Source organism: Amblyomma mixtum, chromosome 3, assembly GCF_055824585.1.
Source record: "Amblyomma mixtum isolate Tamu chromosome 3, ASM5582458v1, whole genome shotgun sequence".
NCBI lineage: Eukaryota > Metazoa > Arthropoda > Arachnida > Ixodida > Ixodidae > Amblyomma > Amblyomma mixtum.
The window spans coordinates 169506109-169531585 of NC_143014.1; the positions used below are offsets into that span (position 1 = coordinate 169506109).

The 25477-nt window shown below is 49.3% G+C and overlaps 1 protein-coding gene across 2 annotated transcripts in view; it reads right to left on the reverse strand.

Moving 5' to 3' along the window:
- Positions 1-1049: 1049 nt before the first annotated feature.
- LOC149352670 (phosphoenolpyruvate carboxykinase, cytosolic [GTP]-like) overlaps positions 1050-25477 on the reverse strand; it is a 61352-nt gene continuing 36924 nt past the window's right edge. Inside the window, exons 1-10 of one of the 2 annotated variants that reach the window (XM_089581882.1) lie at positions 17192-17447; positions 13502-13771; positions 12606-12790; positions 12135-12338; positions 10531-10718; positions 8250-8463; positions 6290-6595; positions 5849-5944; positions 5518-5759; positions 1050-1647 (exon numbers count right to left, since the gene is read on the reverse strand). In XM_089581882.1, coding sequence (XP_089438008.1) covers positions 1429-1647; positions 5518-5759; positions 5849-5944; positions 6290-6595; positions 8250-8463; positions 10531-10718; positions 12135-12338; positions 12606-12790; positions 13502-13771; positions 17192-17286 — 2019 coding nt within the window. In that variant the 5' untranslated portion in view covers positions 17287-17447 and the 3' untranslated portion in view covers positions 1050-1428. Of the gene's footprint in view, positions 1648-5517; positions 5760-5848; positions 5945-6289; positions 6596-8249; positions 8464-10530; positions 10719-12134; positions 12339-12605; positions 12791-13501; positions 13772-17191; positions 17448-25477 lie in introns of those variants that run through there. The other variant, XM_089581883.1, reaches the window with a different exon arrangement.

Consider the following 25477-nt stretch of genomic DNA (forward strand, 5'->3'; position numbering starts at 1 on the left):
TTGGTCCGCCGAACTGCACCCAATTTATCCAATGAATGTTTGCATGTTTGACGAAAAAGGTAGAACTAATATGGTACTTACAATAAGAGCTATCAGCAGCTTAGCCTAATAAATGGTACTCATCACCTATACCACCACTGGAGCTGAAATTAAATTAAATATCTGCGCTCAGTGGGCAAGCGCCACCGGCCCCAGCATGAGAGCCTAATAAATTGGGTATATAAGTTGGAGCAGAAGTGTGTTCTCTGGATGTACATATCGAACTAATGTATGCTACTAGTGCCTGAATGTGCAGTGTTGCTTGTGTGTGATATGCATGTGTCTGTTGGCTTTGATTTCCATAAAAGCATGTTAATTTCAATTCCGTAGAAAAATGTTGATTGGTACTAGGCACAGTGTCTACTTGCAGTCCTCATATATCAGTTTTCCTTTTGCACATCTTAATATGTTAAGTTGTAGAAATATTCATCCAAGATCCTAGAGCATATTATTTAAACATTTAGCTACCTTTCTCAATGAACGTAGCATATTTTGTGAATATTTTCTGGGTCAAATAACTGCCTGGCCTAATGGGTCCAATTGGCTAGTCCAGTTGGGTCCAATTGGTCGGGGGCTAAAAACACAACTGGAACCAATTGGTTCCAATTGGGAAATCCAATTGGAAGCAATGGGAATGTCCATTTAGTTCCAATTGGAATGTCCAATTGGTTCCAATGGTTTTTTTTGACTGGGCCTCAAATCGTGAAACCTGCTGCATACTGGCCAAACTAATTTCAGTGAACGCAAGCGAGGGTTCACATGTAAAACCATTTCAGTACTTGCCATTTCAGCTTGATTATTATGGAGTGCTTAGAATCTTGATGGAGTCTAGAGCAAAGTTCACAAGGGAGTACAATAAAAAAAAAAGGATCATAGTCTTGTGAAAATGTATAGAGATGTAACGAATACAAACTCTCCTGCTCATAGTCAGGTTCTCTTGCAGTAGCATGGCCTACTGCAGCACTAGCCAGCAGAAAACAGTAAGCGAGCAGGAATGAATGAGCCAGGTGTGCTGTGTCAAAAATAGCTTCACTCTTTATTCTCCAAAAATTCCTTGGAAGGCATTCAAACCTGTTTTGACAGCTAAAAATGTTCATAAATAAAAACCATTTTCACATTATTTACAAGTTTCTTTGAAAGACTAGACCAAGTAGTCTTAAAACAATGGCAAACAGTAGGGCTCTCCGAAAATGGAACAGCTCATTATATCAGGTGTGGTCCTGAAAGGCACTTGACTGTTGCACTTAAACATCAGATTATACGAAGTGGTAACAAGTCACACATGCTCCACTTGGTTCTTGACTACAGTAGTGGCAGCTTGAAGAGATTTGTCATGGCGCAGAGGCTACAAAGGCTACAGGAGAAGAAACAGGGATCACTTGGTGCCCTCTACATGGCCTTCACCCGCTGCTCCAGCTGGTCCAGCTCCTGAGCAATTTCACTGGGCAGCTCCTTGCCAAGCTGGTCGTCGAAGTATTGGCGAACTTCACGGCATTCTTGCAGCCAAAAGTCCTTGCTCAGGCCAAATAGCTCCTTCATGTTCACTGGCTCCTGAAGGCCATCCAGGTTCAAGGCTCCATCCGCAGGAAGGTAGCCAATGGGAGATTCCTGGTAGTAGGAGAGCAGAGTAGCCTTCACTCAAAGTGGTAAACAACCCTAGTAATTAGGCATTAAGCAAACCAGGACCTTTCCGAATGCTTGGCTTGTCTAGTTTCTCTCCGTGTTTCATCTACACAACCCATGAAGCTCGAAAAGTAAGGTTTTGAAGAGTAATCTCAAAACATATTAAAGCTATTCAATATTAAGCTGCAACGCCAACAAAAAAAATATATACGCACACAAAGAAAGCACAAGTGGGAAATGCAGTGGAGGTTCAGTACACTGCAAGACATATCCAGCTGAAACAGCAGTAGCAAATCTGCTTGTAATGAGTAATATGGACAATTTTCAACAATATGCACATGCATTCCAGCCCAAAACGACCAAAAACTCGTATGACTCGCCATTTTCTGTTAATGGAAACAAATTTTGAATTTTGGTTAGCCAAGTATGTTTTCAATGCATTTTAAACGCTTAATTCCAACCTCGGTTTGCCATTTCAAACTGCTTTGCTCCAATGTTACCGGCACGCAAAAAAGCAACTGCCAAGGCAGGATATGCCAGGTTAACGGCGCCGCATCTACGGAAAATTTTACCCCTTCTATGCTCCCACAATTCCAACTAAGCCAGGTTCCTGAAATGGGGTGTTGAGATATGCCCACATGGCAAGCGATCGTGCAAATATCCCTCAAGCCTCGACTGCATGGCACGTTGTTGTCTGCTCAAGTTTTGACGTGCCCACGACGGTAGGCATAACGACAATCTGAGGGCCCCGTCACCGTGCAGTTTCATTTTCTGCGCTTCATAACCACACTGCGGCAGTGACTGCTATCGGCGGTGCATCAACCAGCCGTGCTCAGCTGTGAGCAGTTTTGGACGCTGAGTACCACTTCGATCTGAACTTTTAGAAGGCGCTCCGCCACTCTGGCGCCAGCGTGCATTTCCCTCGCTTCCATCTGTGTGGTTTTTCTGTTTTTTAATGCACCACACGGCAAAAACTGCGCACTCAAGCCTTTATTTTAGTGGATCTCTGTTTAGACATTCCTGACAGCGAGCATGCAGCAAAGCATGACGGCTTTGTGAGCAATGTCGCTGCCATAGTTTTCACTGACGACCAATGCCAATTTTATCCCAAATTAGATTTACTACAACGCGAAACAATTTCTGGCACTTTTCTGGGAGTCATGCGATAATCCCTCCTTCGGCTAGTTAGACGTTTTAACGCGCTGGCATTACTACCCTCACTTTGGTAAAATCCATTCCACCTGTTGTGAGATACCATCGCCACCCTCCAGGAGGCCTCCGGCCACTACCCACCCACCTTTACCCTTCACTATTAACAGAACTGGATAGGAAAGGAGGAAAGCACAATCCTTGTGCTCTATAACACGTCAGCCTCAGCGTCCGCTCCTTCCGTCTGTGTGTGGAACATCCAATCTTCGAGCCCAGAAGCTATGCCTCCCCTGCAGTACGCATCCGGGCACCCACCAGTAAAAATGCATCCCCAACCTATGAGCATCCACCCAAATACCAACCTCCGCTCCCCAAAGGACCCACCTCCATCTAACCTCCACAAGGCTCCAATGCTAATGCACACATTGCCACAGGAGTCCTTTTTTCCAGCTCTTTGAAACCCAAAGTAACGAGTTTTGTTTTAGAGGGGTAAAGAGGACATTACTAGTCACGTTTCCAACCACGCGACCGCTTGGAGGCTGCTGGATGAATGATCAAATGAGAACCTGTCACCCATATTTTATGTCGTGTCAATGCTTAGTTTAGTTACATTAGAACAGAAAAAAATGGTTCCGAAATAGGATGTTTGGTTTACGCTTTATGGGGGTTTAACATCCCAAAGCTACGAAGGCTATGAGGGACGCCGTAGTGAAGGACTCCGTGCACTGACATCGCACAGTACACGGGCCTCTAGAATTTCACCTCCATCGAAATTCGACCGCCGCAGCCGGAATTGAACCCAAGTCTTTTGGGTCAGCAGCCGAGCGCCATAACCACCGAGCCACTGTGGTGGCTCAAAATACAATGTACATGCAAACATATCCCTAAAGATCCAGGGCTTTTCAGAAAAGTGCAAGAGCCTGAAGAATGACAATGAAAGGCTGGGTTTGGGGAGCGAGCTACTCATATATGGGGCTCAGGGGCTCTTATGAAGGTGCAGTATTACTGGGGTATTAAAGGACACCACTTCATGAATAACCTCCAAGAATTTTTTTAATGCTTCTCGTCGATGAGTTATCTGTAGTCAAAATTTGAATTTCAGCGTTCGTCACTGTTTGAACACTTAAAGGTCCGTGCTACTCGCCCCCGGGGGCAGAGTTCCTTGCCCTGCCGGAGTGACGCTGCTGACTGGCCACGGCCATGGTAGCTGCGTGATGCCAGAAAGAGCCTAATGGCCATCTCTGAACAGAACTGTGATAGATGAGGGAGCGAGCATGGAAGAGTCGCTGAAAAGGACTCGCCAAATTTCGGGCGCGATTGTGGGTTCTCCGATGAGTCTAGGAGTGCACTATTAAGCTCAGGAGTTCATGAAGAGAATGTAGTAATTGAGCGCCCGCTTAGTTTTGGTTTCACCTTTCCGAGTTTCACGCCAGCACGTGGTGACGGCAGCTATCGGCCACTATCAGCCAGCCAACCAAGCCTAGCTGAGCGCCGTTTCGGACGAAGATTGGCGCTGTTGCACATTTCCCTCGCTTCCATTTACGTGGTTCTTTCATTGCGCACAAACTGCAAGATTGACGCGTGCCATTCGCTGTTTGTACGTTGGAGCCTCCTCGCACTCGACACTGCCGCTAGTGAGGGGCACAATCGTGCCCGCGTTACAACCCGAAGGATGTCCGGGAGGCCCTTACCATTTCAGATGACGCTTCCGACAGTGTGCAGGCAATAAAACGTTGATAGGAATGTGAAAAATAGCCATTGCCGCACTGATCTCAAAAGCAGTCATATAAGCAAAGGTTCTCATCACTTTTTCCAGGGTAACACGAACATAACACGAACATTGAATAATTCGAACATTTTTCCCAGTCCCTTTAAGTTTGAATTGACAAACTTTTACTCTAGCTGATTTCTGCAATTTCTTCTACAGTGAAGCACACGGACCTCATTGATGGGCACGGGTCACACGCGTAGACTCTAAATACAAATACGCCTATATGAGAGTAAACAGGAAGTAAACTGTCCTCTGGCGCACACAAGGGTGTGTGCCAAAGGACAGTTTACTCTTTTTTCACTTCTAAGTGAAGAGCCCCGCTTTGAACCGTCGACCACTGCATTATTACTGCAAGTCGAGCGCCGGATCATCTGCAAATGTTCACTTAAAACCACACGACGTTTGCCAGTAAACTGATCCGGCAGCCTGTTCTACTCCAAGCAGTTAATTCACACCGGTTGTCGGGTGCCCGTTCATCATCCAAGCTTTTAATGAATTATGCATTAAAGGACTCCCTGGGGCTGCGCTAATTTGTCAGAAATGTGTGTCACAGCGTAAGAGATGAATGCGTATTTGGGGCTCTGCTGTAGTGAGAAAAATTTTACAGAAAAATGATGGTCCTGTGCAAAGGCTGCACCACGTCAAAACAACAAAAAAAAGGTGCGCCCAGGTAAAATAAGCACTTGTGATAACTAACCAAAACCTCTGATCCCTTGAAGTTTGCATTAAAGAGCCTAGTGCATCTACCAGATTCCAAACATATATCTAAATGAAACAGCACTTGCAAAACTACTTTCAATGAGGGATATGGACATTAAGCATGAATATACACATGCATTTCAAACCAAAAAGCAAATAAAAACCGAAAATCCCTGAAAAATTGTTCCTAAAGCACGCTAAAAAGTAGTGCAAAGATGGCATGCAAGATGGCTTGCCTTAGCAGTGCCACTTTCTCCATCCACACGGCGGAGAATCCAGTCAATGACACGGCTGTTTTCACCAAAGCCTGGCCACAGAAATTTGCCATCAGAGCCCTTGCGGAACCAGTTGACGTGGAAGATCTTGGGAAGCTTCCTTTCTGGCTTGGACCCGAGGCTCAGCCAATGCCTTTGGTAGTTTGTGAAGTTGTATCCAAAGAATGGCCGCATGGCAAATGGGTCATGCATTATCACCTTGCCTGCAAAATGCAAGATGGGGAAGTTAGTGAAAACTGCAAATGACAATGCAAATGCTGCAAATGGCTCATGAGATCGCGATGTCTTCTACCTTTATGCTCAGCAGCAGCGGTTGCTTCGGACCTCATGGCTGATCCAATGAATACACCATGCTGCCAGCTGAAGGCCTCATAGACCAGTGGCACACCTGCAAAGACAGTTACCACAAATGCAATGTATAAATGATAAGTAAGTGAAATTGACTACCTTGATTACTTCTACCTCCTCCCAAACAGGATGTTTTTTTTTTTTAAATGTACGCAAAGTTCAGGTGGCACAGGAGAGCAAGGTATAGCTGTAGTAGGTATACCAACTTATGGTTTCAATGCTGTATGATCCCCCTTAACGCCATTGTTAAGATCAGGAAACATTGCTACACAGACAACTTCCTCATGCATTAAGTTTCTACAGGCTACTTGCAAATGGAGATAAGGTGACTAGACCATAACCTATTTACAAGCCAACAGACATGCACAAAGAGAAGCCAACTCACCCTGGGGACGGCGGCCTCCAAACAGGATAGCAGAAATGGGCACGCCCTTGGGGTCCTCCCAGGCAGGGTCAATGATGGGGCACTGGCTAGCTGGAGTGCAGAATCGAGAGTTAGGGTGTGCAGCAGGTGTACCTAGGGCCCGTGTCCAGTTCTCTTCGCCCCGCCATGACTTGATACGAATGCCCGGGCTGGGCTCTGGCATGCCTTCCCACCAAAAACCACCATCGCTTGTCTCAGCCACATTAGTGAACATGGTGTTCTCTTCGACAGTCTTCATCGCATTAGGATTGGTCGCCATAGATGTGCCTGTATAGGATAATGACAACATGCAGATGGCCAATAAGCAAGCTGTATGCATCACTTCAGAACATCAACTAAGACGACAGCCCCATTAATGACAAACACTTGCTGCATGCAAGTGAAAGCTCGTTAATTCGACCCCCGTTAATTCGGAAAATCAGATAATTCGACGCGCACGCGAGGTCCCTACAATTATACATAGGAGTCTATGGGGCAAAACTCTCGTTAATTCGAACAAATTTTGCCGTGCGTCGGTTAATTCGACTTCACTCCGCAGCCCGCCAAGCCGGTGTGCCGAGAGCAAAAAGAAAAAAACACTGCCACGAGCGGGGCTACTGTACGGCTGATAGGCCATCCCTATGGTCATCGCCATCAGCAGCGTGAGCGAAGGCGAGGTTAGCGGCGGCCACGTCTTTTCTTTTTTTTTTTGTGCTTCGCAGCAGTCGTGTTGGTGTCGTCCACTTAACCCTATCGACAGCAAGTCTCCTTTTGGCGACAGCAAGTCTCCTTTTGGCGTGTGTCGTCGTTTCCACGTGTTCTTGCTGCTACTCGCGGTTAATTAACCATAAGGCGGGCCTTTTTTGGTAATTGCGCGTTTTGTCAGGGTGTTTATTGGGCTGCTTGCTGTTGCTGTTTTGTTGCGACTGAGAGAAGGGTGAAAGGAAATTGCACCCGCATGCCTACTGGCTCAGCCCAGCAACCACAGCTGCCTAGTGCAGATAGAGGAGAGTTAGAAGATCAGAAGAAAGATAAAGAGAAAAGAAGATCAGAGGAAAGATAAAGAGAAAAGAAGATCAGAGGAAAGATAAAGAGAAAAGAGAAAAGATAAGACGCCGGAAGGGGGAAGGGGACGCTGGCTGAAAGAACAGATAAGCGGCCCAAGCCGCACTCCCTTCACCTCCTCCCTGCCCTGCTTTGGTGTGGGTAGCGCACAGTGCCTGCGCACCCCCTCGCCTTTGTGTCCTGTCAGCTGACCGAGGATGTAGTAATATAAGTGACAGGCGCTGACAATGACGAGACATCGGAAGGTGACGATTGTGAGCAGTTGCCCCAAATGCCGAAGTGCACGGTGAAAGAAGCCGCAGAAGCCTTGTCTGTGCGGGAGGACTTCTGTGAAAAAATCCCTGACTGGGTGCGTGTGCCGCGCAGCACCTGGCAGCTGTTAGCAGCACCTGGCAGCTGTTAGAGCTATCGTAGTCGCTCAAATTCGCTCGAAAAAGCAGGCAACGATAACAGATTTCTTTGCCAAATAAAGGTTGCGGCAAACATTGTTTTTTTGTTGTTCATTCGATAATTCGTTATTCGGATAATTCGACAATTTTTCGCGGTCCCGTCAGTGTCGAATTAACGAGCTTTTACTTATGTGCAAAGTGTGCACTGCTTGATGCGGAAAGCACTGTCATCAAGCATGTTAACTGCATTACTCTACCTCACATGTTGGTGTTTCTGCTATAAATATGTTGGTGTTTTTGCTATAAATGGTGCGGCCACGTGAGGAACTGATGACAATAATGTCAGTACACCAAAAATATACATCTAGGCACTTACATTGTAAGGGATCGGTAGTGCGTGCGGGGTCATTACTACCGCTAATTCTTTCTCAGTGCCCCGCAGCTGCAGTCTTCAATTCACACATTCACACACAAAAAAGGGCACTCACCAGGAGCCACACCAAAGAAGCCATACTCAGGATTGATAGCCCTGAGCACTCCTTGGTCATCAAATTTCATCCAGGCAATGTCATCGCCAACACATTCTGCTTTGTACCCAGGCAAAGTTGGAGTCATCATGGCCAAGTTTGTTTTTCCGCAAGCACTGGGGAAGGCTGCTGCAATGTATTTTTTCTCCCCTTTTGGATTTGTAACACCCAGAATCTGAAAAAAGAAGAAGAAAGTGAGGCCAAAAACAGTGACAACCAAAATAAATAATGATGCGAAATGGTCACTGCACACAGCATTCAACAGACCCTATACTGAAGAGTTTGCCCATACAGTTAAACCTGCATGTAACAAACCTCCATATAGCGAATTTCTCGATATTACGAAGTTTCTCAATTCCCCAACGCCGCCCCCACTGAAGCACGTGTATTTCAGACCTCCATGTAACGAAGGTGTTGCGGCGATTGACCTTGATATAACGAAGAGGCTATGCCATCTATATGTTAGCTAGTGCTGAGTTACTCGACATCTAGCAGAACCACGCGAATGTTTCGTGACAATACAGCACGAACTGACATGAGAGGAACGCCAATCGCAACGAGCAACTTAACTGACACAACGTGCTGTGTTCCAGCCATTGGTGCATCTCCGGCGCTTTCTCTTTTGGAATGTCATACCACCTGGCATTACAACAGTTCATGCTCAAAAGCAGCGAGAAATAATAGGGCATCGCAAAAAAGAAACGAAACCAGCAGAGCATGGCCATGGCCACTTCGCGGTGGCTCGCACGATTCCGGTGCAGATAGCTACCGCGCATCGGGAGCGGGGACAGAGATGAGCACCGGCGACACAAGGTGAGGAGTCCGTTTCCTGGGCCAACAGCGAGGGGAAGACCGAGAGAGGGAACATGCGGATAGAAGCACATGCCTCCGTGGTCGGTCTACGGTGGCAGCGCTGCCACAGTTGTGCTATCAGCACGATCGTGAAAAGGTTCTCCGCGTTTGTGACATCCAGTAACGCTGCTTTCAGTATGCATTTTCAAGGTGATTTCACCTACATTTATTTCTTATTTTAGTTTCCGTTCCGCAGTGTCCTTTCGACTCTTGCTCGCGAAAACTGCATGTAACAAAAAATATTGGAGTTTTTTTTTATTTCGTTATAACTAGGTTTAACTGCATATGCCCAGCATCCTACATGTAGGGCACCACTTTTTTGCATAGCATCTCTAAAAGTATTGGGTGAAAGCTTGTGCTCGCTCGCATAGGTTCAAAATTTTTCCTGTAAAAGGGTTGAGTGGTGTGCATTCAGAGAGAACCTCCAGCCTTCTCCGGATGCCATTTTTTAAATTAGACTCCATGGAGTACACTGTAATTCTGCAAGAAAAACATCATTTTTGTGCACTGTCATAAGAAAACCGCCGTGCGCAATGAGAAATGAGATTTTAAAGCCGCCAAATTTCGGAACCTTCACCACACGTATAAGGTAACAAATCTGCCACAGTCGGATACAACTTAAGTCTTCAGTGAAGCTCTGCCCACATTCTGGACTGCCGCACAGAATTCCTTCACGACAAAAAAGCAGTCAGTTGTTAAAACCTTGTTACCTAGACCACAGGAAAAAAATTATAAGCTCTAGAAGTCCGATACCTGGCTTGTTTAATGAAGTCAAACATTAAAGAGCTGATTTCGTTTACTGTTGCGATTGGCTAGCGGAATAATACAGGACACCTCAGAGCATAGCCCAGTGCTAACTGACGTTTCTCCTACAGTATGCAACAGTTTTATCCTACTAAAGTACACAACATTGTAGGACTGGTCAAAAGTCGGTGTTGAGAAAAATATTTCCACCAATAAAAGGCGATTCTGAATTTTGAAGTAAAATAAACATTTTATATAAAAAAATATTTAAATTTTTCCGAATTTAAAATTTTTTGGTATATACAGACACAAAAATTGAGAAACGTAACTTTTGGTAATATGAATTAAAATGCATGCTATAATTGAGCAATGTTCAATAAGGAAAAAAAAACTCCAGCTCAGATTACCAGTGCCTGAAGCTACAGGATTACTTAAACTAGCGTTACCTTAAACTAGACACTACTGTATGCCTGAAGCAACGTGGCAACAAAACACGATGCCTAGTTGGAAAGGCATCTGATAAACTTGTGCAGATTAATGTGCTGGGTCCAAAATATAGCACAACCATGTTGCCTGCGACTTTACAGTTCAACAAATAGCATAAATGTGCACGTATGCAGCAGATTCAGCAGTGACAAATACTAACCAGCATGTGCTCGGCCAACCAGCCTTCTCTTTGAGCCAGTATGGAACCAAGACGCAGGGCAAAGCACTTCTTTCCAAGCAGAGAGTTGCCACCGTAGCCACTTCCAAATGAGCAGATTTCATTGTTGTCAGGAATGTGTGAAATAATAGTCTTCTCAGGATTGCAAGGCCAGTTGTTCACAGGGGGTGCTGCAAAAGAAACAAATGCATGAGAGTGCCATTAAGACAATATTTAATCTATAATCTTTGGCACAGAAAATATCCAAGGTGGCAATTCTACCCTACCATCCCTAAATATGAATGCGGAAAACCAAAAATATTGCACAAGTGCACTGCACAGTCTGACATGAGAGCACCTGAGTAAACAAGATGCAGTTATCAAACTGAAACAGTGCATCAAATTATTTGAGGCTTATGTACATGCATGGCAAACTCAGTCTGAATGCACAAGAGGGCTGCTTCTTCCCGCGACATATTACAGCAAGAACAAACTTAAATGCATCTTTCAAGATTAAAGATTACAAGGACTGATAGTTGTTACTAGCTATTAGTATGTCTACTACTACGGCATGCAAGTCAAGGAGCCAGTCTGCAACAATGGGGTTAAGGTATATCACCACCTTCAAAGCCACATTTATTAAAAAATAGATGACTGCTTCGATATGTTTGCAAGTTCCTTGTGTATTTATGAATATTTAGCAAAAATTATTATGTCGCGAACTCAAACCATTCAAAAGTTATGACCATTTTTCCAACCCCTCTGGAACACATCAGAAACCGAAACTGAATACTTCCGATTTCATAACATGTGAATTTTTACGCCAAAAACTGCTTTGTATGCCTATTAAATTATATTCATTTGTTGAAGTATGTTCCAAAAGCTTTCAGGAGCATTTTTCGGAACCTGATATTTTTGATCTAGTTAAATTGCCACCAGAGGGCTGCAGGGCAATCCAGGCGTTCTGAAAAAACTGCTCTGAGTTACAATGCTGTCTATCAGTTCAATGATTGAAACAGAGGCATGTGGGGCATTTGGAAGCAGCCACGCAGGCATCAAACCCGGCTACCACACTACGAAGGCGTGCCTCAACAATGACTGTGACCGTGTACGGAAGGCAGCACATCAGTCAACTGGGGACGCGAAACAGGCCAGAAAAAAAAAAAAAAATTCTGCCAGATGTAAACTTCACCAGTATTTTTATGATCCCACACTTTAGCTTAGAGACATGGCAGTTATGGTGGTTGATTGCACAGATTATTGTCCTCTACACATACCTGCCAAGTTGATTTTGAATCCCACCTCCCGCTGCCAAGTTATGACTGTTGGTGCAATACCCACCTTTCAGAAAAGTTACATTTCTTTTTTTACATTTTGACTAATTTTCTTATATGGAACGTTCCATTTACGTAAGCTTTATAAGCCAAAAAAAAAAAACTGTTTTCGAATAAAATTGTAAATTTTTGTCTCAAAGGTGGTGACATACCTTAAGCACACATAAAAGAACCACAAGGGTCAATGTGTAAATGCTATAGGTGGAGGACTGCTAAAGAGATGCCAAGAGCTGGCACAGCAATGCAGGAGCACACAGGGTGTCACATGCTCACTCTTCATGGGCAGCGGCTGTCCCACAGAGTGCAAGCACTTGATGAATGGGCCATTTCCCAAAGTCCGCAGCACCTCCGAGCCCATGCGAGTCATAATGCGCATGCTGGCGACCACATACGGGGAATCTGTCAGCTGGATGCCGATCTTGCTCAATGGAGAGCCAAGAGGTCCCATACTAAACGGGATCACGTACATGGTCCGACCTGTATAGCAACCAAGATAAGTGGGAGAACTATTTAGGCAAACGAAACAGCACAAATGGCAGCCTTGCATGAAATATCGGAAACAAGTCGACCATTCACAATTCAGCACATGTCACGAGATGCAACAGCAGTGGAAACACTGCATGAGCAAGCATATTTGAGAGCAGGTGGAACTACTACCAAGTAAACAATAGCGATTCCACTCACTCCCCACTACTGCAGCTCTTGTAAACAAGCAAAGAACACACAAATTTTGCCTTGGCCCACCTTTCATGCAGCCAGGGAAGCGTTCATTAAGAGCCTTTTGCAAATCTCCTGGCGACATCCAGTTTCCCAAGGTGCCTTTGACACCCTCTTTTGGTGTTGGAATGGTGTCTTCACGTCGCTCTGTGCTGATGAATGTCTTGCTCTCCACACGGGCTACGTCAGCTGGGTCTGTACGAGCCAGGTAGCTAATGCACAAGAGGGGAACGCCAGTACGATGGGTTAAGAATTGGTCAAGCGGCATCCAGTGCACATGGAAAGGGAAATTTTACACTTGAAACTGAAGTCCAGCATCATTCATCCATCAGAGGCAAAACAATACACGCACTGCATTTGATATCACTGTGCACAAGGGAACAATGTCTAGGTAAGGGTGTCTAGCTGCTGCATGATGCAAAAGCAGATAGGTCACGCTCTAAAAACACAGTCCACATAGAACTGCACAACCAGATATTGCACAGATTAACATTTCAAGCCAAAGCCCCTGGCAGCCGATAAAGATTTCCCAATGACTGATAGTTAACAGTTGCTAGAGAAAAACATGGCCCCATGCTACATGTGTCTCATACTTTAGGTATTGAGCAACATGGCCCTCCAGCTGAAGGCATCAGTATGATGTGGCTTCCATTTTTAATTGTGTGCATCCCTGCTGCTAAGATGTCAGCAAATGAACAGCTGCCCTGGTGAGCACCAGCTCGTAAAGCTGTAATTAGTACACAGTGAGCTGCTTCAGCAGAGTGCTGCAGTGAGCAGATAGGCGATGGTGCAACGTGACCCACGGAAGTCAGCTACTGCATCACTCGTCCTGGGTACAAAAGGGTGAGAATCTGCATGTTCAGAGGCTCGAATAGGGACCCTGCTCCCGAGCCCCACCACCCGCGACACGAGATGGCACGCACCAGTTCCGGTACTTGGGCAGAGGCACGATGCTGCCGGCCTTAAGCATTAGGTCGAGCAGGTGGCTATTCTCGGCCTCGCTGCCGTCGCAGATGTGCACGGCGCTGGGCTGGCAGAGGCGCTGCTTTTCCTCGACATAGGCGCGCACATCTTGCGGCAGCCCCGACAGCGTGGCCGGCTGAGGCTGCTGATGGAGAGCCGGCGACGAGCTCAACGCCCGGGCGCACGCGCCCACCGGCTGCGCCAGCTGCGACTGCAGGCATTTCAGAGACCTGTGGGGAAAAGCACGCGCGTCACTCACACGCAATGGGAGCAGGCGAGGTCGCTTCGTAAAAAAGGCGAGTGAAGCCCAACGTGCGACGTAACAGACGCACGTACGCATGGTCAAACACGGGAAGCAGCGCCGCAGTGCGGACGTCCAGCGTATTACACACGAGCAATTCGCACCATCGCTTCCGGGGCCTTTGCTTTAAAAGGCGGCTTCGCTTAAAAACGGTTCTGCTGCTCGCGCGCGATTGGATGGCATCCAGCATGCATCAACAGCGTAAGAGACAGCCAGGAGCCGTGTGAACAATCGTGCACTGGCAGGCAAACCGATTCAGAAACGAACCGCGTGCAGAAGACAGCCCCAGAAGAGAAAATATGCGCACTTAAAAGCGCCCTGTGGAACACAGCAGGGCGGTAGCACGCAAGAGGAAACCAGAATTGTGTCCCAAAGGTAGCGGACCGCCCGACATGGCACAGCCCGCTTCTTTACGAGAGGGCATACGCGCAAGTGACTGAGATTAGAGAAAGTGCGCGAGCTCCGTTAGCTGTTCCTACGCAACAGCAAGGAAGCACAGATACCAGTTATCACACAAGCCGCCTTGAGGTCGTTTATTCAAGGTGGGGAGTATTCACGCCAGCCAGGCGAGCAGATAAGCTCGTGCAAGTGGCCTGCCGATACCGCTCAGACGAAACGTCTCGGAAGACATCCTGTCGTGTCATCCAGTTAAGTAAAGGATGTCGGTTATCTTATCGATTGTCCGCGCAGCCGAATGCTTGTAAATTTCCATGAAAGACTCTTGCATGCAAGCGCTTGTCGGCAAGGGCACTTTCTCCCCGAAGAAAAAAAGGTCATCGTGCGGACGGATGCGCTGAGCCATTCTGCGCGGGGAAACGGTGAAGCATCAGGGCACGGCGGTGCTCTTAAGTACAGTAGTAGTAGTAGTGTGTTGTGTGATACATGGGCCATGAGGGGAGCTGTAGTCGAGGGGGCTCCAGATTAATTTAGACCACCTGGGGTTCTTGGACGTGGGCTGACATCGCAAAGCACGCAGGCCTTATTGTATTTTGCCTCCATCGTAGTATATGGCCGCCGCGGTCGGATTCGAACCGGCGATATTGGGCTCAGTAGCCGACGGCCAAAGCCAGTGATGACAAGAAAATGCTACGCGCGAGCACGAGTGAAGATGTTATATAGGGAGTATTCACCGACGTCACAGCGGCCGCAGTTTGATGTCTGTGGAGCGCCGCGCTACAGAAGCTACGCGCTAGACAACAAAATGGCGCCCGTGACGTCACGTGAAAGTTCGTGGAGAGTGGCTCGTAGTGTTGGATGGTTTCAGAAGGCGACGCTGGCAGAACCAGGAAGCAGTTGCACCTCTCTGTCATTGACTACGAGAGGAATCCAAGAGCTGGCACTGCTGTACCTGAAATGGCGCATAAGACTAAAGCAAAGAAAAAAAACGCGACGAAAGAAATGCGGAAACGGGCAACACGCGGGCACTTGTGTTGTCCCATAATCACACTTCTGCCCGTTTACCTGCGCCGATGTTCTGCGTAATAATGAACCAACCAGCCAAAACTCTCGCCCTGCTAGCGGGAAATGACATACGCGCTGCTGCAATCCTCGCAGCTCTACGATAGTTCCGAAATGCTTCCACGGGAGGCGCGCTCGTCAAGAAACGCCTAATGCAACGCATTCGGGGAGAAAGAGGTTTTTCTAACGGGAATCGGTCAATATCCACCAGAATGCAGCTACACGGCCAGGTAAAGCCTACAGTTCGTTCAAGGCACAAAGTTTTGCAACAGTAAGTTAAAGGTGCCCTGCGACGTAGATAAAGCATGGGGTCTTTATTCTTTGTATGCAGAGTAAGGGACATTGTGAGTCCCGAATGCGCAATGAGGTCACCGAAATCATAATATTTGATATTTTAATCTTCGCTAGAAATGCTTGTTTCGAGCCGATGGTGTCGCAACGCGGCGGCCATTTGCGGCAGCGGAAATGAGGTGGCATCCAGATAGGGCGCTGCATTTCTCATTGGTTGGGCGTCCAGTTTGCATATTGTTCCTTTATACTTGCGAAATGAATCCAAAATATTATGCCTCTGAGCACTCAAAGCTTTTCGCATGCCACAAAAACTGGAAAGAAGCAGGGAAAGCAAATGAAAACTAACCAGAATACTGCTAGGGGCGACACTTTCCATTCCGCTTCAAACCTTCGTGGCGGCCAGCGCTGTTCAAAAAACGTTGGCTCAAAACAGGAAAGCGCGCGCGTCGAGACCGGCCGTGACCATACCAAGACGGCAGCGAAAAAAAAAGCCAGCCGACACACCTCGCCCAGAATTAGGAAGAGAAAGGCCACGGGAGTCGAGTTTGGGGGGGGAGGGGGGCTACTGTTCACAGCCTTCCAGTCCGACTAAAAAAGAAACTTCGGGGAGCTTCCTTTGTTGTTAGTCACCCCTGCCCTGACTACGGCGCCGCGTACACAGGGGGAAGACGCCGTCAAAATGCGCGGCTGTCTACAGCCCCGACAAAGCAACAACTGCATGCACGCTTCCGCAGCGTGTGCGCTAGGTACGGTTCTGATTGGTAGCGCCCAATCTCGGTACTGGGTGAGTGAAATGGGCGAGTGAAGTGCGTTTTAGTCTGAGCTTTTCATTTCGAATTTTCAGAGTGGAATAACTTTCGATCGCATGCTCCGATTTCAATAATTCTTTTTGCTCTGATCTCTGAAAAGCGTGACGAATCTATTTAATGATATTAACTGGTACTGAGGAAATCATCGCGGGGTCCCTTTAAGCGCTGTGCTTGTGCTCTGCGGAGTAAAGGAAGCGAATTTTTAAAGCAGGTGCTGAGTTCCAGAGCTAATAATCGCGCTGGAGCGCAGCCGGACAGACACACAAACCCGCAGGCACAGGGACCTTGCCCCTAGCCAAGCAGCTGTTTTAAAATTTCACTTCATTCACTCCGCAGCATGCCGCTCGAGCGCTCTAGACAAGCGCGCCCAGCTATGTAAAAGCCGCGCAGCTCCGCTTTGTATAGCCACATTTGCGAGTTCAAACGGAAGTGAACCGCGAAGGAGATGTACACCCAGAAGATATGGCCAAAAACATCGCGCACCGATTAACGGAACATTTCATCCGAAATGTCTCAATCGAATCTACCGCCCTAGCTACCCAACGCCGAGCGAGGAGAGACGCCGGAAAGCGAGCGATGAATGCGTCAAAAAGCAGAAAGGAACAGAATCGGCTGCGGCGACAGGAAAAGGCCGCGCGCAGTACAGGTTGACATCCCGCATTACGACACGGATGTGAAAGTGATGCGACAGCGTCAACCGCACAAAGCAGAACTATTTAAAGAAAAGCTTGCCACGGAGCAAAGCAGACATTAGGAGAAAGTATAACCCCCGAAGCCCATCATCCCCTCACCGTCCACTGTCCGGCTCGGGGCCCACGCGCAGTGAAGGCGCCACGGCAGGGTTGCCCTGCCGCACCAGGAACTGCGTCGATCCGGAGGCCGACATTTCCGTACTACACAGGACGACTGCTGATCTGATTGGGCTACTCCGGCCTTCGCTGTTCTCATCACTGGCTCGTCACTGGACCATACCGGCCCCTCTTATAGGGGCCCGCCGGCCGCCTCCCTCGCCTCGCCCTTCGCTCGGCGCGCACTGGCCCAATGGCTGCCGGCGGCTGGCGCTACGTCACAGCCATGACGTATGCTCCAACAAAAGAAAAAGCGCCTCGCGACGACGCTGGAAACCGAGACGGGAAACGCAATAAGTGGCTTTTTTTTTTCTCTTTCTTTAACCCTTATCCTTCTGGCGCTCTTCCTTTTTCCATATCACTCTTCCCCTTTCCCGCCGCCGCTATCCCCAATGCTCTCTCGGCCGCCGCAGATCTGCAGCGCCGATTAAAACGCGTCTCGATACAGGCCCTCATCACGCACGTGGACGCGCGCGATATAAACGCGGCTACGCAGAAGACGGAGAAAAACAAACGAGCCGAGTTGGCAGCACTTCAAAGGCACGGGAAGCAGAGACGTTCCAGAGAATGGAAAGAAGGACGAGCAAAAGACGCCTTCGCGACAGCCGCGCTCACGTGAAGCGCTTCCTGGGTCTTAGCCGGCGGCGCCTCGGTTGGCGACAATTATGGGGCGCTAAAGGGGAACATAAGCATACGAGCTGCTTCTGCGCACAGATGTGCGAGTCCCGTACCGCTCTGAGGCAATAACGGATGGCTGCTCACGTAACCGGCCCCCGAGAGGCCTTAGCACGACCCGGCCACGTGTCGCCGCCATTCCCGCAAGGCAGAAATAAAAAAAAAAAACAGAAGCACCGCCCGGGGAGCACGCTACGCGTCCACGGAGCGCCGCTCCCGCAGCAAGACGGTGCAAGCATGTACCGAACCCAATATCCGCATAGCAGGAGTACTGCTCTACAAACGCGACCTCACCTTCCACAAAAAAAAAAAAAAAAAACCGCCAGTTACGCGCTTGCACTGTGTGTAAAGGCAGCGAAGACGAATCCTGTGCCCTCGGTAAATACCACGGACCTGGATCGATGCTGCTCCCGATCACACCGAGACCAGTTGCGTTACTTTCCTACCGGAGCTGACACATCGGGCTGAAGCCCGTACATTCCGAGGACGACCCAAAGCAAAGGCAGTTCTTTTTCTCTCTCTCCATCTCCTTGTCTCAAAAGCCGGACACCCCTCATCCACACCCCTGCAAAAAGAATTTAGGGCTACTGATATCTAGCACGACGAAGACAGATATCGAAACAAAAAAAAAAAAACGAGCTCTGCCCTCAACAAACGAAACGCGAGAAGTGATTGGGAATACACAATTAAAGTAATGGCTGCAATAACGCCGAGCCACGCCATGGAAACGTTACAAGACCTGGCGCGGCGAGCAAGTGCGGGCATATTCGAACAATGCGAGACGCCACCGCATGCCTGTGCGGCGACTGGCACGAGAGCAGCACACCGGGAGAGTCGTAATTCAGACTAGCGGAGTCTAAGCAGACACGCGAGCTCCATTGTGCATCTCTGCATCGCGCATAGCAACGGCGGTGCGCCTCGCGCAGCTCTACAAGAACAAAGCCGCAAGCAAAAAGGATGCTCCAAACTGCTGATAATGAAGCAGCGAGCGCGCGTAAGCGTAGAGACAATCCGTCGCCACATGCAGGGTGTTTCACGTACGACTGACAGCAATTCGTTTTTTAAATTAGGCCTTTGGAGTTAGCGCTTTTTTTCGGCATAGCAGTGTAGCGCATCAAAATACATTTAACACGTGCTAGCACTAGCAGGACGGCTAACCAGTTTTAGTTGGTGAACATTTACTTTTAGGCTCCGTTCGTTGAGAGGCTTGTGACCCAGCGCAAGTAATGCCCTTAGCAGTTTTTGGAAGTCCCATTCTCGTCGTCAAGATATTTTCGAGCCGCACACGGGCAAAACCGAAACCACGCGGCTGCAAAGAGCGCTAGCCACGCCTACGAGCGCGCGTCATACATCATCGGTGTACCTGTCACGTGCTCTGCCCGGTCGCCTCTCCCAGTCAGGCGCTGCGAAAAGAGCATGTGACACCCGCATCGCTGTGTGACGTGCACTTTCTGGTCGCACGGTTTCGCTTTCGCCCATGTGCGGCCCCAAAATTGCTTGCTCAGCAGCGACGACGGGAATGGATTTTCCGAAATTCCAAAAACTGATATGGGCATTACTTGCGGTGGGCTAAAATCCTCTCAATAAGTGAGGAGCCTAAGAGAAATAGTTTGAAGCTAATTATTCAATACTAGCTAACCAGCCTGCTAGTTAGCACTTCTTAGCTTTATTTTGATGCGCTACGCCACTGACAATGCTGTGCCGAAAAAAAGCGCTCTGCTAACTCGAAATGAGCTTATTTTTAAAAACTGCCGACGGTCTTAGGTGAAACACCCCGCGTAAGAAGCGTGCTCAGTGAAAAAGAATGCTTCACTTTCGCCCCGGGAGGGAAAATGCCTGAACTCTGAGGACGAACCGAGTGCTTAGCGAGGCGACCGAGGCAAGGAAGCCACCCACTGCAGAGGCCCGATGGCAATTCTAGTGTCCGCATAGAAGGCCCTCGCATCCCGAGATCGTACAACGCCTCGAATACTGCGAAAAAATGATGCTACGATGGAAGACACGAAGGTCACAGTAGAGCCCGCAAGACCGTAGCTGCTGCAGACTTCGGGGCTCGGTTTTCGTGTTTCCTGTGGCCAGACTACATAGGAAGGAGCACGTGACGGCCGAAGGTGCAGCAGGGTGGCCCGCAGCGAGTCGCAAGGCACGCTAGCTGTGGCCTATACCAAAAAGTCCTTGTCTTGCGTGCGCCAAGCAACGTGCATTTCAAAACGTTCGCTGCTTGCAAAGACGACAGCATGCGCTCACTTCTAAATTTGCTTCAGAACTGACGCCCTCCCCCTCAAATCAAACAGAAAACAGGCTCTTAACTCGTTCCCTCAAGCGGTCCTCAGGAAGACGAAAAACACGTAACTACCTCTGTCCACTAAACAATTAATTTTCGAGTTTGCATTCACGAGAACGGCGACTCCTGTACTTTACAATTATCCACTCCATAACAGAGGAAAACACTGGCAGCAGCAGGCATCTGGTTGCGCGGACGGCAGACAAGCTGCGGTGCGTAATCTCTGGCGTATTCCAGACCTTGGGACAGACGCGCCTTTCGGTAACGCTCGTGACAAGCCTGCGGCGAACGCTACGCACGCTGCGGATAAGCAGCAAAAGCTTAGCACGAATTCTTCTCATGACAAGGGAGGGCACGCGTCAGCATCCCATGTCTCTTCAAGCCTCATGATGACAAAACACTCAGCTATAATAGCGTCACCCCACGAACAGCAAGGGCTGCATACGCATTCCACGGTCGCCGCTCGTCGGTCACTAGCACGAGTACGCGACCACTGGAACATGCGATCCCATCAACGAAGCGACAGCTGCAGCTAAAGAAAAACACGCGCAGACAATGCGTCCGCCGCGTTCCAGGAGGTGCAGCGAGCAGCGCAAACGAGAAAGGGGCGCCCCTCCTTCAATGCCAATGAGGAAAGAAAAATGAAAGCCAGTCAGACGCTGCAGAGCAGGCGCGTCACCAGACGCGATATTCGGTCTCGGGCTGCATGGGAGAGGCCTGGCAACGCGGCTTCAGCGTCGCGCCGCTCGGCCCGGTAAGCCAGGTGGCCCACCACGCCAGAAGCGGAGGTGTCAGTGGCGCACGGCAAGCGGGGCCCGCTTAATGCCTCGGCACGTGCGCACACCGGCTAGAACAAGCAAACGGGCAGTACTACTACTGCCTTACGCAGCACGACGAAATAAAGACCGGTTTAGCTCAAAGCACACTTTTCAGCTTCGAAGCAATCGCGCGGCGCCCCATCTACAGCGTCGCGAGGGAAATTTTCCGGCACGGAATGAATCGCGCGCACTCACGACCGAAACTGCGTACGTGACTGCGTACGTGACAGCGGACGTTGAGGAGACAACGGCACTCGGAACGGAATGCATGCCGACGTCTCCGAATACCACCGCGGTGCCCAAGAACCCGTACGCAGTGCAAAAAAAAAGAAAGAAAACGTGCGGCCATCTCGAATGAAGCGGACAGGACGGATCCAGTGACACCTGCCGCAGCAGTACTCGTACCGCCAACTCGTACGCCATTGTGTTCGCCTGATCGCATCAGTCACAGGAAGCGGGTTAGGTGAGACCAGGCAGATGTAGTATGGTCCTGTCGGCGCCGGCTGGAGACGGGCAAAGCCGCCGCGGTTGCTAGGCGCCGCGGGTACAGAACGAGCCCGCGAGGAGAGTCGAACTGCGGAAACAAGACGGGGACGAGAAAGACGCGCAGAAGCGGAGTAAGCTGCTTAAGTTACAGTTGGCCAATCGCGCATGGCGAGTCATGAACTAAAACGAGACGCGCTGAACGCATCAATAACCGGCGCAGAAATCCGCAGGCACGCACGAGACCTGGACCAGATTCCAAAGGAAGCCGAAAAAAAAGAAGAAAGAGCGATGCGCCTGCGCGGACGGAACGCTTAACTGCCGTAGCTATCCAGTTGCACAGCTCGAGATATACTGCTGCAATGAGACGCGGGAGAAGCGCGATACGCAGCCACTTCGTGGTCTTCACAATAGCTGAGCAGCAGCGTGCTCTACTCCGAAAGAAAAATGTAACGCAACCATGAAATGTGGACACACTTGACTGTTTTTTTTTTGTCTGTGTCTTCCCGCGCCACTAAAGCTGCACTGCAACCGTGAAACGTACTAATCTGCGTGAGTCCTACACCACACTCGGCACTTCTCTATATCACCTGCATTATCACCGAGTGCTCCTTGGCGGTGCCGAACATTGATCCCGGCGAGAGACTTGGGCAGACACGTCACCGAGTATTTCGGAACGACGCCGGCAAGAACGCGGCAGTTCTTGCAAGCGCAGGGTACTTTCCGCAGCAGTTTTCACCCTGCCACGTCTCGCTGGACAAAGCGGCAGCAAGTGCCTCTTCAAAGCCCCCTTGCCACTCCAGACAATGGCGTCGACTGATTGCCACGACGTCACGGTTAATCCATTTGCCGCTGCTAGAGCAACATCGCAAGGTGCAAGGAAATTAACCAGGGATTAACTCGATTAGCCTCTACGTTGTGACAATCGGTCGACGCCACTGGCTGGGGAGGAGAGGGGGGGGGGGGCCTTTAAAGAGGCATTTGCCGCTTTGCCCTGGTCGAAAGAGCCAGGCGTCTCTCTGCAAGCGCCACTACTGTATCGCTGTAGACGCTCGTTAATAGGGGCGTTAAAAATAAATAAAAATAATGTCGTCCTGCCCCCCTTTGAAGACACACGCGCTGACGCTACCAACAACGTACACCCGATGAATGTTTACGGCCCCGCCACGGTGGTTCAATGGTTACGGCGCTCGGCTGCCGACCCGAAAGACGCGGGTTCGATCCCGACCGCGGCGGCCGAACTTCGATCGAGGCGAAATTCTAGAGGCCCGCGTTCTGTGCGATGTCAGTGCACGTTAAAGAACCGCAGGTGGTCGAAATTTCCGGAGCCCTTCACTACGGCGTCCCTCAAAGCCAGAGTCGCTTTGGGACGTTAAACCCCCATAAGCCAAACTTCACCAAAGATGTTTACGAGACATGACATTCCGGAAAAGGCTGAATTTTGTAGCAGAAATCGAACGCATACAGCAACTGAACGCTGCACTGTGCGCACGCACGTGGGACCACCACCGTGTATGCCTGAATTCCAGGCTGCTCACTGAGCGCACGAAAAATTAGCAGTGGTTTAGTTCTGGTTAAACCTGAAGGATTTCGAAAGCAACGAGGAGAGAGAGAGGCGATGGAGAGCGCGCGGCAGCGGCGGCGGCCCCGGCACGCTAGCTATGCGCCGCTACTGCGCATGCGCAACTGGCGAGCGCGGCGGCGGCACCTCTGAGTCACCGGCGCAGCGACGGCGGCGGCGCGCCAGCTGTGCGCCGTGTGACGTCACTGCCCCTCGCGCATGCGCAGTACGGCCTTTCGTCAGCTCCGCGAAATGGCTCGGCGACTTGCGTAGTGTTGCTTTCGCAACAAAAAACGCATTTTCTTCACGGCTTAAGTGTCCCGTAATCTTCTGAGGCCGGGTTCACGCCATGCTCAAAGTTCTACGCGCCAGCCACGCCAAAACCTACCAGTTCCGTAAAATACCACGGCGTATGTACACCAGCAGTCAAAAGTTCCAATATTAGCAAGAAGATTTAAATTCATTTCAGTCTTTTCCACGCAAGTAGGAATTGATACCGGGTGTTTCGCCTAAGATGTCCCGCAATTTTTTCTTTTAAATAGGTTTCTTGAGTTAGAAGAGCGCTTTTTTCGGCATAGCATTGCCAGCGGTGTAGCGCACCAGAATACAGATAAGACATGCTAACTGGCAGGCTGGTTAACTAACATCGAATAGTTAACTTTTCAACTATTACTGTTAGTCTCCTTATTTACTGAGAGGCGTGTAATCCACCGTAAGTGATATCCATACGAGTTTACAGAATTTCGAAAACGCTGTTACCCTCGGCGCTGTGGCCCAAGAAATGTTGGCTGTTTCGACGAGTTACGTGCACTGGAGGGGTTGCTTTGCCTGCAAGCTTCTCGAAAGCGCATGTATTTTGGAGCGATGTAGCCAAAATTTGTTCGGCCACAGCGCCGAGGGTAACCGCGAGTTAGAAATTCTATAAACTGGTACGGATATTACTTACGGCGGGCCCCACACCTGTCAGTAATTAAGGAGACTAATACACTGTAGCGCAGCAAAAGACGAGCCCACAAGAGACGAGAGACGAACACCACAAGCGCAGCGCTTGTGGTGTTCGTCTCTCGTCTCTTGTGTCCTCGTCTTTTGCTGCGCTACAGTGTATTGAAACTATGTACCAGCAAGCCCAAAAACCACACTACTGAAGGAGACTAACAGTAATAATAGCAGAGTCCCTCAATAGCTATTGACACTATTGATATCAGATCAGGTTAACAATGATCAGAGCATAACCTGAGTAATATCGTCGCCAGACTTGCCGACTACACAGCAAAGCAAAACCATGAGCCAACCAGGCTGAACACATGCTTTAGAACGTATGCTGGGCTAACTACGTTAAAACCCTACCACTTTTTTCAGCATAGCTGCATTCTGATGCGTACACCCCTGACAATGCTAAGACGTGCTGCATTCTGATGCGTACACCCCTGACAATGCTAAGACGTGCTAACAAGTTGGCTGGTTGACTAATATTAAGTCATTAACTTTCTAACTACGGGCCCTCCTTCAATAGCTATTGAAGGTCTCGAAGGCTTCAATAGTATTGAAGCCCCCCAGCAGGGGCTGTCTCAAACACAGCCCCCATTCCCCCCCCCCCCCCTTTCCACCAAGAAAAAAAAAACGGCACAGGGCGAAGATCGGGGGGGGGGGGGGGGGGGCTGTCGCGACAGCTGTGCGCAATCACACGTGATCGCAGGCATTAGGCTTGCAGGCAAAGAGCATCGCTTTCTGTAACAACCTTCCAAGAAATATGATGTAACCACTACTATTGGCCAGCTACTCACGAACCCTCAAATTAGCCTAGAGCCAGTCCAACGAACGCATTACCCAGAGAGGAGGCGCCTTCGAGGACGTATCCCGTGCTTGCTCTTCCAACGCTACATGGAACTGCCTCCACCAGAAATTTTGCTTTTTTACCGTCTGCAGACAGAAAAGAAAGGAGAAGGAGAGGAGGAAGAGGGGGCGCCGAAAAAGTTCAATACTCGAAAGACCGCTACCCCAGCGCCTTCTCGAAAGTCTGCGCAAAGATCGCCCGCAGGAGAAAGGACCGCTATGCGCCGCGTTCAACGGCAGCGTTCAAGACGCATGGTTGGCACTTCTGGGCAGCCAACACGCCGTCATTTTTCTCGAACGCTAACAGTTTTCCAAAGCAGACGCGCTATGCTCGGCCATGTTCCGCAGTGCACCGGTCACTGTAATTCAGACGCACCTCGCTGTGCCCCAGTCAAGCAAAGCGACGGCAGCTGTCAACCGCCACGCGGCAGGAACGAAAGCTCGGGGTGTGTCTCCAAGGTTAGGGCCTTTCTTGTTTGCATTGGCGCCAGCCCGCGAAGCAGACAGCTCAGCGCAGCTGGCTTTGAGCCAGCTCCACGCCCCGGAGTTTCATAAAATCTATGCTGCAAGCGATG